At 34.7% G+C, this 15,602-nt stretch overlaps 1 protein-coding gene across 15 annotated transcripts in view; it reads left to right on the top strand.

Annotated features, from left to right (window-relative positions):
• ZMYND11 (zinc finger MYND-type containing 11) overlaps positions 1-15,602 on the top strand; it is a 149,368-nt gene that overhangs the window by 83,728 nt on the left and 50,038 nt on the right. For 7 of the 15 annotated variants that reach the window (XM_027089322.1, XM_027089321.1, XM_027089316.1 and 4 more), the window contains 2 exons: positions 5,335-5,379; positions 8,058-8,219. The exons of 3 other annotated variants lie outside the window; for them this stretch is intronic. In XM_027089322.1, the coding sequence (XP_026945123.1) occupies positions 5,335-5,379; positions 8,058-8,219 (207 nt within the window). Of the gene's footprint in view, positions 1-5,334; positions 5,380-7,502; positions 7,599-8,057; positions 8,220-15,602 lie in introns of those variants that run through there. 5 more of the 15 variants (XM_027089320.1, XM_027089319.1, XM_027089329.1 and 2 more) reach the window with 3 other exon arrangements.

Below are 15,602 nucleotides of genomic sequence, written 5' to 3'. Positions count from 1 at the left end.
AGTGTATACAGATTTTATTAATTCTGGTTGGTTCTTATTCACAAGCATTTTTATACCAAGTATGTGTATATGATTTAACTACAAGTATATTAAAATTATACCTAGTTTATGAAATATGCAACTATTAAAAATACATAGGCAATGTAGTGTAGTTGAAAGAGCTAAGGTCACCTATGTTACAATTGATGAGAGTTTCAATCCCATCTCAAGTATTTTTTTAGTTGTATGACCTTGAGGAAATTTCTTAACCTCTGATCCTCATTCCTCAGCTGTAACAGGGACACATTAATATAGCTTTCATTTGATTGTTTTGAGGATTAAATGAGATTATTTGTAGAAAGCATATAACTATGTACTCAAAGCAAGTTTTTGACTAGTGAATAAGTATGTTTAAAACAAGAAGTGCCTATATATAGAGTAGCAAAAGCACACAAATTTCTTACTGAACAGCAAGCAAAAATTCCCATCACGTTTTTTTTTTACTTTTAACCTGTAACCTCAAACACAAGATTTGTTAAGAGATTTTCCCATAAGATGATGGATCTATATTTAAGGCGCAGATATAAAATGATGAAACTAATTATATGTGTATCTCATGGCTATGGCTGGTGGACCACCTGCCAACCCTGGGGCTGTCTGTGTGCTATAGTTTTCATGCCCTAAGAATACTCTAGAAGGACACGTGACTGACATGGGTCACACTTGGCACAGCACAGTTATCTTACAATGGCCAGCTCTGTGTGTTTGTAGGGACTGTGTGGCCTGTGCATGCAGGCTGCTGTGTATCGGGGCCGGTTTTGAACCACACAGCTTAGGAAGTGCCATCTACTTCTCAGACATCAGGTACTTGCATGTTTATTCAGCAGATCTCTAGCAGATGGCAGTAAAGCGTCCTGTTCTAACAAAATCAGTCTTAGGGAAGGGTCAACTTTCTAATTGGCACAAAGGTACTTTGTGGGCTAGTGACAGCCCTGCATGCTGGCATTTCAGTCTGGGACTCTCCTTTATAGTTTCTCCACTTTGTATATGATATGATTCCTCTAAAAGCTTGAGTTTTTAGATTGAAAGGTGTACGTTATTATTTTTGTTGACTTCCTACTCATTATCAAGAGAAGAAAAAGTCAAGTAGGTATATATGGCCTTGGGAAGGAAAGGGATAGGAGTTTTTGGCTATTCATTTTTAACCCTTTATTCAAAGTTACAAAGATTCTTTACTCAGCAAGTCATTTGAAAAATGGTAGTAAAGCTCTTCTTCTTTTCCTTCTATAGCCTCTAAAAATAGTAGCTATAGCTCAGAGGTGGGGGAAAAGTTGATTCCTCTTGATAAGTCCCACAAGTTATATCCCTCGAGATACCTTGTATTAGCAAAGAGGCTGGAATCCTCTTGTATTCACGGCCATGATTATGTTGAGAAAGAGAAGGTAGGCAAGAGTGTCATTTCTTTAGGCCACTCAACTATCATTGAGCAAAGAGTCTGTTGTGTCATGTTTTTATTCCGCCTTGCTACCTTTTTTTGAATGCTTATTTTTAAAAACTTGATGCAATTGAAAAATACGCATATCTTGAACAATATTTTTATTAAACCCAGCTCTCATGTAATAAAAGCCTAACTCTAAGACTATTTCAGGATATAATTATATATAACCGTTTAAGAGGAAGCCTGTGTAAGTCAAAGAGTAGCCTCCATTGTACTGAGACTCTTTCTGCTAGGAATGGAATGATTTTTAGACATTTTGAGATGCTGATATTAACCACCATTTGTATCTCTATTGAAGTGATAATTTATTTGGAGAAACTATGATAAAATTCAGCAATAGACAAGCATCTTCACGGTGATATTTTAAATATGTCCATTTGAGATAGTAGAATGAAAAACATAATTATTAAAAATGAGGCCTCTCTCAATTTTAAATGGTTAGCTTAAATATTAGCAGAATTAAACAAGTAAAAGTATATGTACCAACCAATTTTTAAAACGACAAGCTTGCTGAACCTGGGCAACACTTGTAAGTTTTCTATGGTAGTCCTTAATTTCCAGATTTCTGTCATTAAGATTCACTCATGATCTGAATAATTCTTTTAGAGATCGTTTTTAAAGCTTTTGAAATTATATTGGTAAAAGGCCACTAGACCTGGGCACAGTGTGAAACTGTTGTGTTATATCAAGGCTTGTTTCTTTTGATTTTTCAATTTTTAAAGAAAGACTACATGTTTCCATAGATTGCTTCATCATCTGCTTGCTCTAAACTAATGTACATGGATGGTTACATTCAATCCATATTCGATCAAGATATTTCACATCCTCTATTCTAACAACTTGAGAAATATATTTCTTGGGCAGAATTTTACCGTTGCTCAGCTGAGTTGAGTTTGGTATTTAGCTCCCTTTGTAATAAATACAAGTTAATTTCTTATGAGTTAAACTCTTAACCCACTAAAGATAGAAAGGTCTTATAAAAATATTTAATGTAATACAGGCATACCTCGTTTTATTGTGATTTGGCTTATTGTGCTTTTTTTACAAATTGAAGGTTTGTGGCAACCCTGCGTTGTCAGGTGATGGTTAGCATTTTTAGCAATAAAGTATTTTTAAATTAATGTCTGTACATTTTTTTAGACATAATGTTATTGCACACTTAATAGACTGCAGTATAGTGTAAACACAACTTTTATGTCACTGAGAAACCAAAAACATTCGTGTGACTCACCTTCTTGCAATAATAGCTTTATTGCGGTGGTCTGGAACTGAACCCGCAGTATCTCCGAGGTGTGCCTGTATAAGTACGGTAGGGCCGGTGACCTTGATTTATGGATCATTTGCAGATAAAACACATCAAACGTGTGTTTTAATATTGAGGCAGTTGATATTATTTATTTGGTGACTCCCAACTTGATTCATGGTCCCTGGCACAAAGCTATGACTCTCCCTATAATTTGACAGATACTTTTTATCTGACATTAAATAATTTGGTCACCAGTGTAGAGGATAACTTAGAAGTGTAAAAAGGTGATGTTTGCTATGAGACTACTTCTCTCTTTACTTACCTGCCAGATCTGGACTCCGGGTCTCATTTCTTCTTGCGTGGTTAATGCCAGTCCAAAAATAAAGTATCAGCTTAGGAACCACAGCTTACATTTTCAGTTAAAGTCCTTCCACCAGGTTCAAGAGCAACTGCAGACATGAGCTCAGGTCTTGGCTGGTCAGCCCTGCTTCAGCTTCAGTACTTTTTACATAATCCAGTTTGTTCTGCTGATAAGCAGGACCTCATGCTAGTTTTTATGTAGGTCTTTAGTTAAGGTTTGATACCTTTTAAGAAGCATCATTAATGAGAATACAAATTTTATGGTTTCTTGAAGAGATTAACATGTTATGTTGGGGATAAGTGGATTTAGTTTTAGTTTACAGAGGGACAAGATAGGCACTTCTTTCCATCTTCATCTGCTTCTCCTGATTCAAAAGGACCAGTCTAAAAGAAACTAAGGTTTATATACCTCTTAAAACTTGGCTAAAAGCTCACATCTTTTGTATAAGAGGTAGGATTGGATTTATGTCTTATTCTTCAGAAATCACACCATTAAACAGCCCTGTCCAGAAGTGTTCTCTTGCTTTGTTCTTGGAAAAATATTGAGAGGCCTGCAAACAGCTTGACTTTCCTAGCCCACTTCATAAATATAGCTCAGTGAAGTAAGATTTTTTTAAAAAGTTTATATCTTTGCATTTTTCTTGTTATAATTACAGTTGTCATAAATTAATCAGTCATATGCTTTAAATACCCTAAGTCCAAAACTTCATATCCCTTGGATTCTGTTAATTTTTTTAATGTGAAATATATTTTATTATATTTATGTTAATTATGTGCAGAACTACACATTTCTTCCAAAGGTCGTTACCTGCATCAGATACAAAAATATAAACAATTGTTTATTTACTAAGTAAAGTATTAAGTAGTAAGTGAAGTATTGGTGATTATTAATTAGAAAACAGTTATACTATGGTTCTATGTGCAAAACTGTAATGTACTTAGACGTTATTCTTGCTTTGGTGAAGAATTTCCATTTTATTCAATAGAATATTTTGGGTCACGCTATCCTGTTATACTCTTTTCACCTTGTGTGTGTGTGTATGAGAGTTCTGTCTTTTTTTGCCCTCTTTCTAAATTTTATTTCACTAAGCAATGTTTTAATATTTTAATTAAAAAATAATATTTAAAATTACTGCAAATATTTAACCATAAAATTCTTACCTCTCAATGATGAACTGAATTTATTAACAGAATTAAACTAAACCTAGAATTGTATAGAATTAATTAATTTTACATTGTATCTTTGTTAAAATACCACATGAAACACATATTTGATGATGTAAGATTTATCTGCTCATTATGTAGGAATAGGGAATTAATTTAAAAGCTGAACTCTCTTTTGAATATGAGGGTAGATAGTTTGGGAGACCCTGTCCAGACACAGTTCTCCCACTGAGCCCTCTTGCTTCAGCGTCTTCTCTAACGCCAAGTTAACAGTGTTTTTGCTCCATCTTGCTTACAGAGTCAGCTGTCTTAATGAACTTAAGGTCCTGAAGAAGAAATTCACGTGTATAATTGAAAGTGTCACATCATTTTGTGACTTGTCAATTCCTGTTTTGTGCTCTATAGCAAATAGATCATCTTAATAACACCAGCTAACAGTTTAACGAGCATTGTAACTCGTTTGATTCTTACAAAAACCCTATAAGCTGGGATTTGAGCCGGTCTGGCTCCAGAGTCTTAACTGAATGCTATAAATGGTGACAGAGACGTAGATCAGCAGGCTGCCTCTTGGTGGTGGAATGTTTTCTACTAGGTTCTGAAGACAGCCTGTATAAACTTCACACTGTGGTGAATTATCAAGTTTACCACATTTACATTCATCACTCCTGATTTTTTAAAAAAAGTCCAGCTTGAACCAGTTTCGGATCAATAAGACATACATTCATGATCTTGTGCAAATTTATAATGACGCTGAATTTGTTAGTAAAATGTTTTTCTAACATCTTTATAGGTTTCATGGCACATGAATTCCTATAGATTTTCTCTATGTCCATTTTGTAGCTTTTGTGGTAGTGTAAAAGTTTCCTCTTAAACTAGTGATGATTCTTGAGTTTGCATGCTACTGTCTTTTCATTAATGATTAGCACATTGATAGATTATCAATTGATATCATCTGCAAAATAATATGTCGTAAAGCAAATAATAAACAGTTTGACCATGTACAAAATCCCTTTAGCTCTGTGTATTGCCTGATATTGAGCAAAATTATAGTAGAGAGACCAAGATTATTTTGTTTTTATTTTGAAAGGCCTACAGTATGCAGCCTTTCTCCAGGACAGCAACCCCAAACAAGGTGAACTAATTTTGCACTATGTTATTTTACTTTAATTCTGCTTTTTTAAAAATTAAATTTCTCTTTCTTTAGGCTAGCTTAGTTAACTCTTGCTAGAATTGTTCATTAAAACCATACTATCTTTACATTGCTTCTAGTTTTGGATTTTGTGCTCATAGGTTTGCTTTTTAAAAACTTTCTTGTATTGAAGTGGCATTTCACATATTATGATGTTGATCAGACTGAATGTAGAGTAGTTGCTGATTTCTGGTGAAATCCAGTGAAAATGCAAGCTTAGCTTTTTGGCATACATTATTGAGTATTAGTCAAAAGCACTGTATAAATGAATTCTGTTTACTAAAAGACAAAGCGTAGGCAACTCTACCTATAATAAACATGCTTATATCGTTTATACCTCAGAAAAATGTTTCCTGGATTCAGAATGTAGTAACTTTTGAACTTGACTTTTGCATGTTTTGTATATTCTAAACAGCTATTGCAGTGATTAGAAGAATGAACAGCACATACATTCCCAGCTCATACTTTCTTTTATATCAGATAAGAGTTAGTTGTATGCCATTATATAAACATATATCCAAATGTTTCTCTACTTTTACTTCATTTGAATTACACTTTCATTTCTATAATTTTTATGAAAAACTAGGTCTAGAATTAAACACCCCATTGAAGAAAGATCCGTTTTCATCCTCGTTTCATAGGTGGATGGGAGAAGGTAGGGATAGACGAAGGTAGGAGGTGATATGGGGAGGCTGGAGCTATGGACCAAACTTGTGTTCTCTTGCTTCCTTTTCTTAGTTAACCTAGTAACTATCATTTTGAGAATCACAGGAAGATGAATTAATGTAAAAAAATTCAAATGATGAAGAATGGCAGTTTCTTTTGTTAATAATGAGTATATATAAGCCACGAAAATCCTTTAAGATGTTTCTGAACAGATACGAGGAAAATATTCTGAAATCCTTTGTTTTAAACTTGGGAAGAGTTAATTAAAAAAAAATCTTATCTCCATTGAAACCTAGATCATCAATGATTTTTTGATACAGACATTGAAAGAGCTAAAATGCAGCTTACTTATGAGCTCTGTGAAAGGGGTACACCAATGATTGTTATTTTAGTACAGCCAGGCACCACAACTTACTGTGTCTCTGTGGCATCACTGTGTCAAACTTTTTGGGGGAGATTTTTTCCTACCATGTACAGATTAGGGTTTTCTGTCAAATCAGTATCTTACGATTTTTTAAGCAGTCTGACTGAAATTATTCCTCCATAGTAAATCTCCAGAGTTTATACATCTGCAGCAAATAACTAAAAATGGTCATGCTTTTTTCTTTATTACTTTGGTTGATAAAGACCGCCAATTTCTTACTAAAAAGCAAACCAAAAAGTTTACATTTTTGTAGAACTTACTAATGTACTTTAGCCATGACTCTGAATGTAGATTGGAAGGTGTGAATTTCAGAACAGTAGCAACTCCCTTCACTTTTGAAGGAGAGAGACGTAGCCTTCTCATATGGTCAAGCAGTAATACATTTGAACCTTAGGTGCCAGTGAGTCAGTGCTTACTAGACAAGTGCTCTATCGAAGCCAATTTATTGGGGGAGTTATTGATATAAGAGGGAATGAAAAAGCTGCTCTCTCCCAGAAGCAGAGTAGACAGTGATTTATAAAAAGAAAAATGATGGCAGAATCCAAGTTTGAAATTTCAAGATCCCCATTGGGAAGTGGCCTTGATAACACTAAATGTGGGTTTAACCCTTATTCATGTAACTACCACATCTACAAAAGAAGGTTGAGAATTAATCCATCACTCTTAACAGGGGTATTTTTTGATAAAAGCTAAGAGTGATATTTATGAAGAATGAATTCCAAATTAAGGGAGCTTACACTATTCTCCTGTTTGTGTTTAAATGGTACTGGCTGTACAAAAAAAAAGAGTGTAACAAAAAAGAAAATGCTGAAGAAACCTGTATACCTGCAGTTATGGTCTTTTATTTCCAGGAATAGTCCCAATAAGAAAATAAGCCTGCTTCCTTTTTTGTTTTTTTTTTTGTGGTAATGTCCTTTGGAGAATGTGATTAAACCTTTAGTTTCACATTTTCAATTTATTTTTCCAAATTCAACAGACCCTGAAAATTTGACAACCTATCAGAACATGGACATTCTGATTAATGGTTATTTTCAATAAAGCATCCAATACCATGGATGAGAAGATAAGAATAGTGAGCATCACCATTTATTACTATTCTCTCTGTTCCCAAAGTATGCTAAGTACTTAGTATATTTTTAAAAAATCAGAACAAAACAGAGGTTTGTTTATTTGAAATACTAAGTTATAGATCTTGCTTTGGGGTATTCCATTTACTGAAGAAATTATCCCATAGACTATATAAAAACGAAAGATAATATTAGAACTGGGATTGGCTTTGGACTTATTTCATTTTGGACTGGTTTTGTTATCAGATCACCTTAAGATATTTCTGAATATTAATATGTTTAGGAGAGAATTAAAAATTTAAAGAAGCGAATTTCTAGGTATTTTTTCCCTCTTGTTTTAACACAGTAAATGTCTAAAATTGTTTATAATGCCTAACTTCTGATGGACTTTAGTTTCAATTTTGTTCTTAGTCATTGCAGATATTGACAAAATGTCATACGAAACTATTTTGTATTTTTTGTAGGACTGGGAAACAGAAAATCATGACTGGTATTGTTTTGAATGCCATTTGCCTGGAGAGGTGTTGATATGTGACCTGTGTTTTCGTGTGTATCATTCCAAGTGTTTGTCTGATGAGTACAGGCTTAGAGACAGCAGTAGTCACTGGCAGTGCCCAGTTTGCAGGGTGAGTACCTATGAGCTTTAATGTGCTGGTCAGAGGGGTGGAATTCATTAATAATAGCTGCACCAAGATATCCCAGGTGGTCTTGCCAGGTTAATGGATAAAGTACTGGAGGGTGGGGGTTATCTACTGCAATGTTGGTTAATGAACATAGAACAATCATAAATGAATATCACAGGACACATATTCAGGGTATGGATTTTAGAAAGTTTCAATCATGTAAAAATATACTCTTTTCTCTTACTTTACAATTCCCTCTGGATTGTGTGACTCTTTAATGGATAGCCTTTAGGAATCAAGAACCACTCTCCCATCCCAAGGTCTGTTCAGTCAGTCCTCTCTGCTTCTCAGAAAACACAGGTAGCAAAAGGCACATTGTTGGAAACGTTCTGTATCTACTTCCCATTTTATATCCATGTAATGTGGCCTGTATTTTTTGTCATATCATGGGTTAGTTTATTTCTTTTATTTGGAGGGTGGAGGGATGGAACAGTTGTATATAAAGAATTCTACAAAATGAAATAGTCTGGTAGGTAAAATAGGTACTTCCCACAATTATTTTCATTCATATTATTTCCCCATTGAAAAGTATACATGGCTGTGCTTGTTGGTTGCAGATGTGGTATGTGTGTATATGAGTGATGTGAGATGCCTAAACACTACATTATGTATGGCATTGATGGTGATCAGTAAAGAATTATTTGATTGGAACTTCTATTGTTTTGTACTTACAATTGTTAAGATACTTACTTGGAACCATGCAAATTGCCCAGATTACTCATGAGTCCTGTTGGTGAATATGTTTTATAATACTCATTTATTCGTCCAAAAAAAGTTTTGTCTTTATCTCCTCTTTGGTATCAGCTAAAAATTTCCTGGCTCATTTGCCAGCACGACGAGCAAAGTACAGTGTTCATTCTAGTCTTCCCTTAGTGTCTGTGGCTTTGTATTACCTTGGTATGTTTCTTAACAGCACTGCTGTACATATTCAGTAGGCAGAAAAAAAAAAAAGACCATAGGGATTGCATTTTAAAAAATGTGTAATGATGACTTGTAATCAAATGCCTAAATGCTAGGTAAGTCGTGATAAATCCCTAGGTCTGAATAAATCAGTGTCAGGCCTCAAGGTATAGACCTCCTCTTTGAGGTCTGCAAGAATTATAATGGCTACAAGAAATCAGTGTTATTGGTCGTGTGGGAACTGCATTAATACTCATAATTTATTCTCATGGATTTGTGTTTTACCAGTAAATATATCCTGGTTTTTGGTAACAATTTACACTAGAGGAAGTAAAGAATTAATGAGATCTGAAGAACAAAAGCATTAATGTAGTGAAAATATAAAAGAGGTGTGGTCACTGATCAAATAATAGGGACTCAGGGACTTAGGAAATACAATTCTGGACACACCTGTGTCTTTATAGCCATAGCTTTTTAATATCTAATATTTAGTTCATATTCTCATAGTAAAGAATTTAAACAAAAACACTGGGATTTTTGAGGTTGGGTTAAACGTGATGGTAGATGTTTTATATTCCTTACATGAAGAATGAAAGCTGAACATTTATACCTTTGAAGAAAATGTGTAATACTTTCTCCATCAGAATTCTCTATCAAGTAGTCAGATTCCATTTTCTAAATGTGTTTGCTCTACTCTTTACTGATAAGATGAAAAATTTTAAATTTCAGTGAGTTGCTGGCTCACACAGAAAAGTGATAGCCAAAGTAGAACTTAGCCAATCCCATCCTGCCTTTCTCTTCTTTCCTTTGGTTTTCTTTTTGTCTTTGTCAGGCTAGATATTTTCACATTGTGATATAATTATGCTTACTGAAATGATGCTGTGAGTCAATAAAAAATTGTGATTCACATATTCCTTTCATAGACTGTGAGCTACTCTTTCGTTAGACTCAAAAAGCCTGTGTCTGGGTTGGGGATGGTGAGTTTTAGCTTGAGCTTTAAAAATTCCAAAGAGATAGTTATTTCTATGTTAGATCTGTTCTATTTTTTAAATTGTTATGTTCAAGAAAAGGATAAGTGCTAACAGTTTCTTTCCTGAGAAAAGGGATAATAATAACCTTGAGATTCTAAGAGAATTTTAAATATCTTTTTTGGTTGGTTTTGGGTTAATTTATTTTTTTAAACGATGTGTTAAGACTTCCAGTAAAGCTGTTTTTAATAATCTAACGTGAGAGTGACTGACCAGATTTAAATATTCTTGGACTAAGAGAACTAAGTCTATAGACCGAAACTTAAAAATTATGGTTCCAAGTCAGCATAATGACTTCTCTACTTTTCTTTGAAATTAATGTTTGGAAAGAATATATATTAATTAGATTTACTAATGAGGAATTTTGAAGATAAGATGCGAGGGCCAAATTTCAGTACAGGATAGAAGCCAATCACTGCTATATAAAATTGAAGATGAAAACATTTTTAATACTTAATAGTGGTCAGAAGACTTGTTTTTATATAACCTCTGTCCCTTACAGCATTGAATAGGTTACCTCTCACCCAGCTGTGAGCTGTTACCAGATTCACTTCAGCTCAAGTAACTTTATATCATATATCTGATGAATTCCAAAATATCTTAAGGCAATGATGGGAATTTTTCTCAATTTAGAATAGTTTTTTCAGTTTTCATAATAAATCTCAAGAATCTCAGAACCCTGAAGATATTTCTTTGGAATGTATGCCTTTCTAAACAATAATTAAACTATTGTTTTACAAGTACAGTAGATTGTTACTGAAATAGAGCCTATGAATATCAGATTAGCATTTTGCTTTGAAAAAAGTTCAAGTAATGTCCTGTTTCACACTCCTGTTACTGAGAACTCTTATTAATTGAAAATAAAAAAGAATTTTAAATTACTTTTTTAAAAGTTTACTGTAAAAAAAAAAATTCAAATAATTTAGAGGAGGATAAAGCAAAAAAATAAAATTCCCAGAAATGCAACTGCATCATAGGTGAATGTGCTCACAGACCTCTCTGTGCGCACATGCACATCCATTTTTATCCATCTGTGTAACTGGATGGATTGATGGCTTACATACACTGCTGGATCATAGCCAGTTTGCTTCCTCAACAATGTCCCAGACATCTTTTTTCTACAGTGTGAAAGGGCTTCCCTGATGCACATTTATGTTGTTTCCATGTGCTGTCTGACAAGCAACACTGCACTGAAACTCACCTGTCAGGGTGGGCGGGGGATGGGACACCAGTACCACCGTGTTTGGAATCGTGCCCCCCTTACACCTGGAAGAGCAGTCTGCTCATAATAATTTATTTCTGTATGAAACTGAAGTTTATATTTTGTTATATTTAGATATATTTGAATTTTATATTCCTGAAATAGCCATGAATTTCCCAGAAAAAAAATGAGAAAACCATAACTTTTAAGTGAAAATTGCTTTAGAGATTTTATTTGCCTAAAGGATATATCTTCTAAACAAAATGTAGTCAATTATATTTTTAAAAAAGAGAATTAATTTACATATGTCTACCTAATTCTGTTTGATTGCCTTCACAGGATAAATTCATTGAAGTGGAATTCTTAAAGGATAGGCACATTTCAGTTTGTGATTAAAAGAATCACCAAGTTGTCCTTCAGAAGATTATACCCATTTATACCAACATTGAAAGTATTCTCCAACTTTTTGTTGCCAATTTGATAGGCTCCAAATGGATATCTCATTTTAATATTCCTTCATTTTCATTTATATGGTTTGCAGGTTACAGTCATTTTTTCCTTGATGCCGTAATTGCAGAAGGCAGGCCTGTGTGTGTGCGCACAAGACTGTGTGTGTGTGCGTGTGTGCCTGTGAGCATACGTGTATGCAGTGTATGTCTGTGTGTGAATGTGTATGTGTGTATGCATGTCAGAGTTGTGTGTATGCATTTGTGTGTCGTGTGTGTGCAGCTATGCATGTACATGTATGTGTGTGTGCGTGCATGCACGCACTGCACACTTGCTGGCCTCCAACCCTGCTGGTAAACATCATGGTACTGTTTGAATGATATCTACTCGGGTTTTTTAATACATGGGCAAGGTGACATCTTACAGGAAACCCTAAGACCACCCCCCAGGTTGGTGCCATGTTGCCTTTTAGATCATAGCTATCTGGTAGATCTTTCTATGGGCATGGAAGTGTTCTCTCTGTGCTGTCCGGTAGGAGCCACTGGGCATGTGTCTGTTGAGTACTTGAATGTGGCTTGGAGACCCAGGAACTGGATTTCAGTTTGGCACATGTGGCTTATGGCTACTTACTGTATTAGTGCAGTGTTATAACTGCATATCTAAATGCCTGTAGTACTCCAAAAGAAACATTTTGGTATAAAATGTCAGCCTCATGAGTGGCCTGGCATTTGTTCTCCCCATCAAGCCATAGTTACGACTTGGAAGAATTCTAAAGGAAGGTTATAAACCAGCTTGCGCCCTGCCGCCCCTCCTCTGCGCAGCAGATCGTACAGCAAGCACTGCATTGTGGCTGTGTAAGTTACAGTGTGGTGTAATGTAATGTATAGTGCACAGATCAGTGGCTACAATATTTGATAGTGCTGTGTTTGCTATTAAGCTGGTACTTCCCAAAAATCAGATCAACTGCAGGGGAAACTGTATAGCAAAACAAAATAGTTGGCACTTTCCAGGCTAACAATTCTGAGACAATAGTATTTTGAAAGGTCCCTATTTCCTCCATCCTCTTTTAATACATTCATGTTCCTTACATAAATGAATTTTGTTTTTATAACTTTAAGGAGTTGTAGATTCATGTTACTGCTTTCAGATTCAGATAAATGAAAATTTTATGTTAGGACTAAAATCTGTCATTAGGGAGCAGAATGGAGGGCTCTGAACTGTGCTCCCATGGAAAGTACTAGAATGGGAAGTCTGCAGTGACCTCCTTGCCTCCTTTTCCATATTTGGTCCACTGTGCTGCTCCAGTGAAATCCATCCAAAGATTTTTTTTTTTTTTTTTTTTATTGAGGTATAGTTGACATACATATTATGTGTTTCAGGTGTACAACATAGTGATTCACAATTTTTAGAAGTTATATTCCATTTAGTTATTATAAATATTGGCTATATTTCCTGTGTTGTACTAAATATCCTTGTAGCTTATTTATTTTATGCATTGTAGTTTGTACCTCTTATTCCCTTACCCATATCTTAGGCTTTTATAATTGTCTTATAATATAAAAATGTTGTATTACTATTTATATCCTTAACATCTTTGATTCACTTTACATCCCATTTATGATGCACTTGTCGTGACTTACATATGAAGGGATCAACTTAAGTCACAAAAGAAAAAATACCATTCAAAGTATTGGATAGGGGATATATTATTCCAGTATGTCTTTAAAACTATAAAATACTCATCTGCCCACAAATGTTTCATATGGTATTTTTCTCTGTTTAAGGGTCACAAACTTTAAAATTTGTGTTAATGTACAAATGTATGGTGAATCAACTTAGCCTACTAATAAAATACAGAAACACAAGAAAATGTAGATACGAAAATGAAGAAGAATTTATATGGGAGAATTTTACTTATTTAAGAATACTTTGGTTCTACATCTAATCCGCAAAGCTCTCCCAAATTTGCAGTGCCTGAGTCTCTGATGCTTGACTAGTAGGCCATCTAAGGAGATCCGAGGAAGGGAGCTACACTAGTAAGAATTATTCCTAAAATCTCCCTACTACTGCAGCTTCTCCTTAAAATATTTAGAATGAAGATGTCTATTTTACAGGCAACTTAATAGATATATACAGAAAGAAGTCTATAGAAAGCATTTAAAATTAACTTTTAGATTGGATGTTAATCCCCAGGTACTATATATTTTTTTCACATGGGGTAGAGTATACTCGGTAGACAGCTACTGAAAACAAGGGAATTTAACTGTTTACTAAAACTAAACCAAGACTGAGTTGCTATTTAGGAGGTCACCATGGGTACATACTGACTTGTCACTGTTAACTTAGTTCTGGGTAAGTTATATTTGAGTCATTTGTACTGTGACTCCTGATGAAAGCTATTTCTTGAAACTGGAGATAGAAATTTACTTCTGAATTCATTTTTCATTCTTTTGGGTATGTAGGCAGTATAGTTTTTTTAAATCTCAAAATTAAGGAGAATTCTCATTTAATGTTCAGAGTGAAACAGGACAAAATGTGAAACGAAAATATTTTGAACGTATATTCTTTACTCTATGTATCTACTGTGAAACTGTATTCTTGCTTTCTGATTAGTCTTCCTTTTTTAATGTGGGAAGTTTATTAATATTTTCACCCTGAAAGTAAGTACTTTTACCTTCAAGATACATATTATCAATTCTGGAGTAGAGATTTGATTTTTAAATAAAATAGAAGAAGCGTTTTTTAAAAATGTAGACAATCATAGTATTAAAAGCTACGAATGAACATTAATCAAATTTTTTTTACAATTTTTAAAGACAATGGGGTCTTATTTTTATACTCACAAAAGTAGAAAATTAATTTTTTTTTTTTTTTTTTTTAGAAAATTAATTTTTAAGAAGATCTTTGTCTGAACCAATTACTTTGTAAGGCAGTTTTGGTATTCATTCCTGGCTTTACTAGAGGAAAAAGTAATGGGAACATTGATAAAGGATTTTTTTTTTGCGGTACGTGGGCCTCTCACTGTTGTGGTCTCTCCCGTTGCGGAGCACAGCCTCCGGACGTGCAGGCTCAGCGGCCATGGCTCACGGGCCCAGCCGCTCCGCAGCATGTGGGATCTTCCCGGACCAGGGCACGAACCCATGTCCCCTGCATCGGCAGGCGGACTCTCAACCACTGCGCCACCAGAGAAGCCCTGATAAAGGATTTTTAAAATTGGATCTAGGATATAAAATTGTAAAATCTCATGTATTGTTATATAAGCTCTTTATAAAACTACCTGGAGCCAAGCAAGAAAGAAAAAATCCATACTTTCTACATTGCCTCCCCATGATGAATTTAACAAGTTACAGTCAGAAGGTGTTGGATGTGAGTGTGAAATGTTTGGGGTGTATTTTGTCCTTGAGATGTATCTTTTTAGTGGCTTTTAAAAAATGTTAATTGAGCTTTATCTTTTATTTTTAGCTATAAGGGATTAAAGAGATAATAGTTGGACTGGTTCCTACATCAAGATGGTTACAACTTAATCTAGATAAGTGTTCCCAGTATTGATGTACTGAAAATATGTACAAAGTGCGCACAATTTCCTTTTATTGTCTCTGCAGTGATGAGGCCGGAGAGGAAGGGGTGGAGAGGTAGGAGTGGGGAGGTAGGGGAAGGAGTGGGGAGGTAGGTAGTGTAATGTTGGCTGGTTGTCAGCCTCATTAAGCAGAGAACATATGATACTCATTCCGCGACCCCAAAACAGAGACA

The sequence above is a fragment of the Aethalodelphis obliquidens genome, unplaced genomic scaffold, assembly GCF_003676395.1.
Source record: "Aethalodelphis obliquidens isolate GAN/ISIS:26980383/991018 unplaced genomic scaffold, ASM367639v1 scaffold65, whole genome shotgun sequence".
Taxonomy (NCBI): domain Eukaryota; kingdom Metazoa; phylum Chordata; class Mammalia; order Artiodactyla; family Delphinidae; genus Aethalodelphis; species Aethalodelphis obliquidens.
The sequence above is the reverse complement of the archived record's forward strand: the minus strand, read 5'-3'. Positions and strand labels throughout refer to the sequence as shown.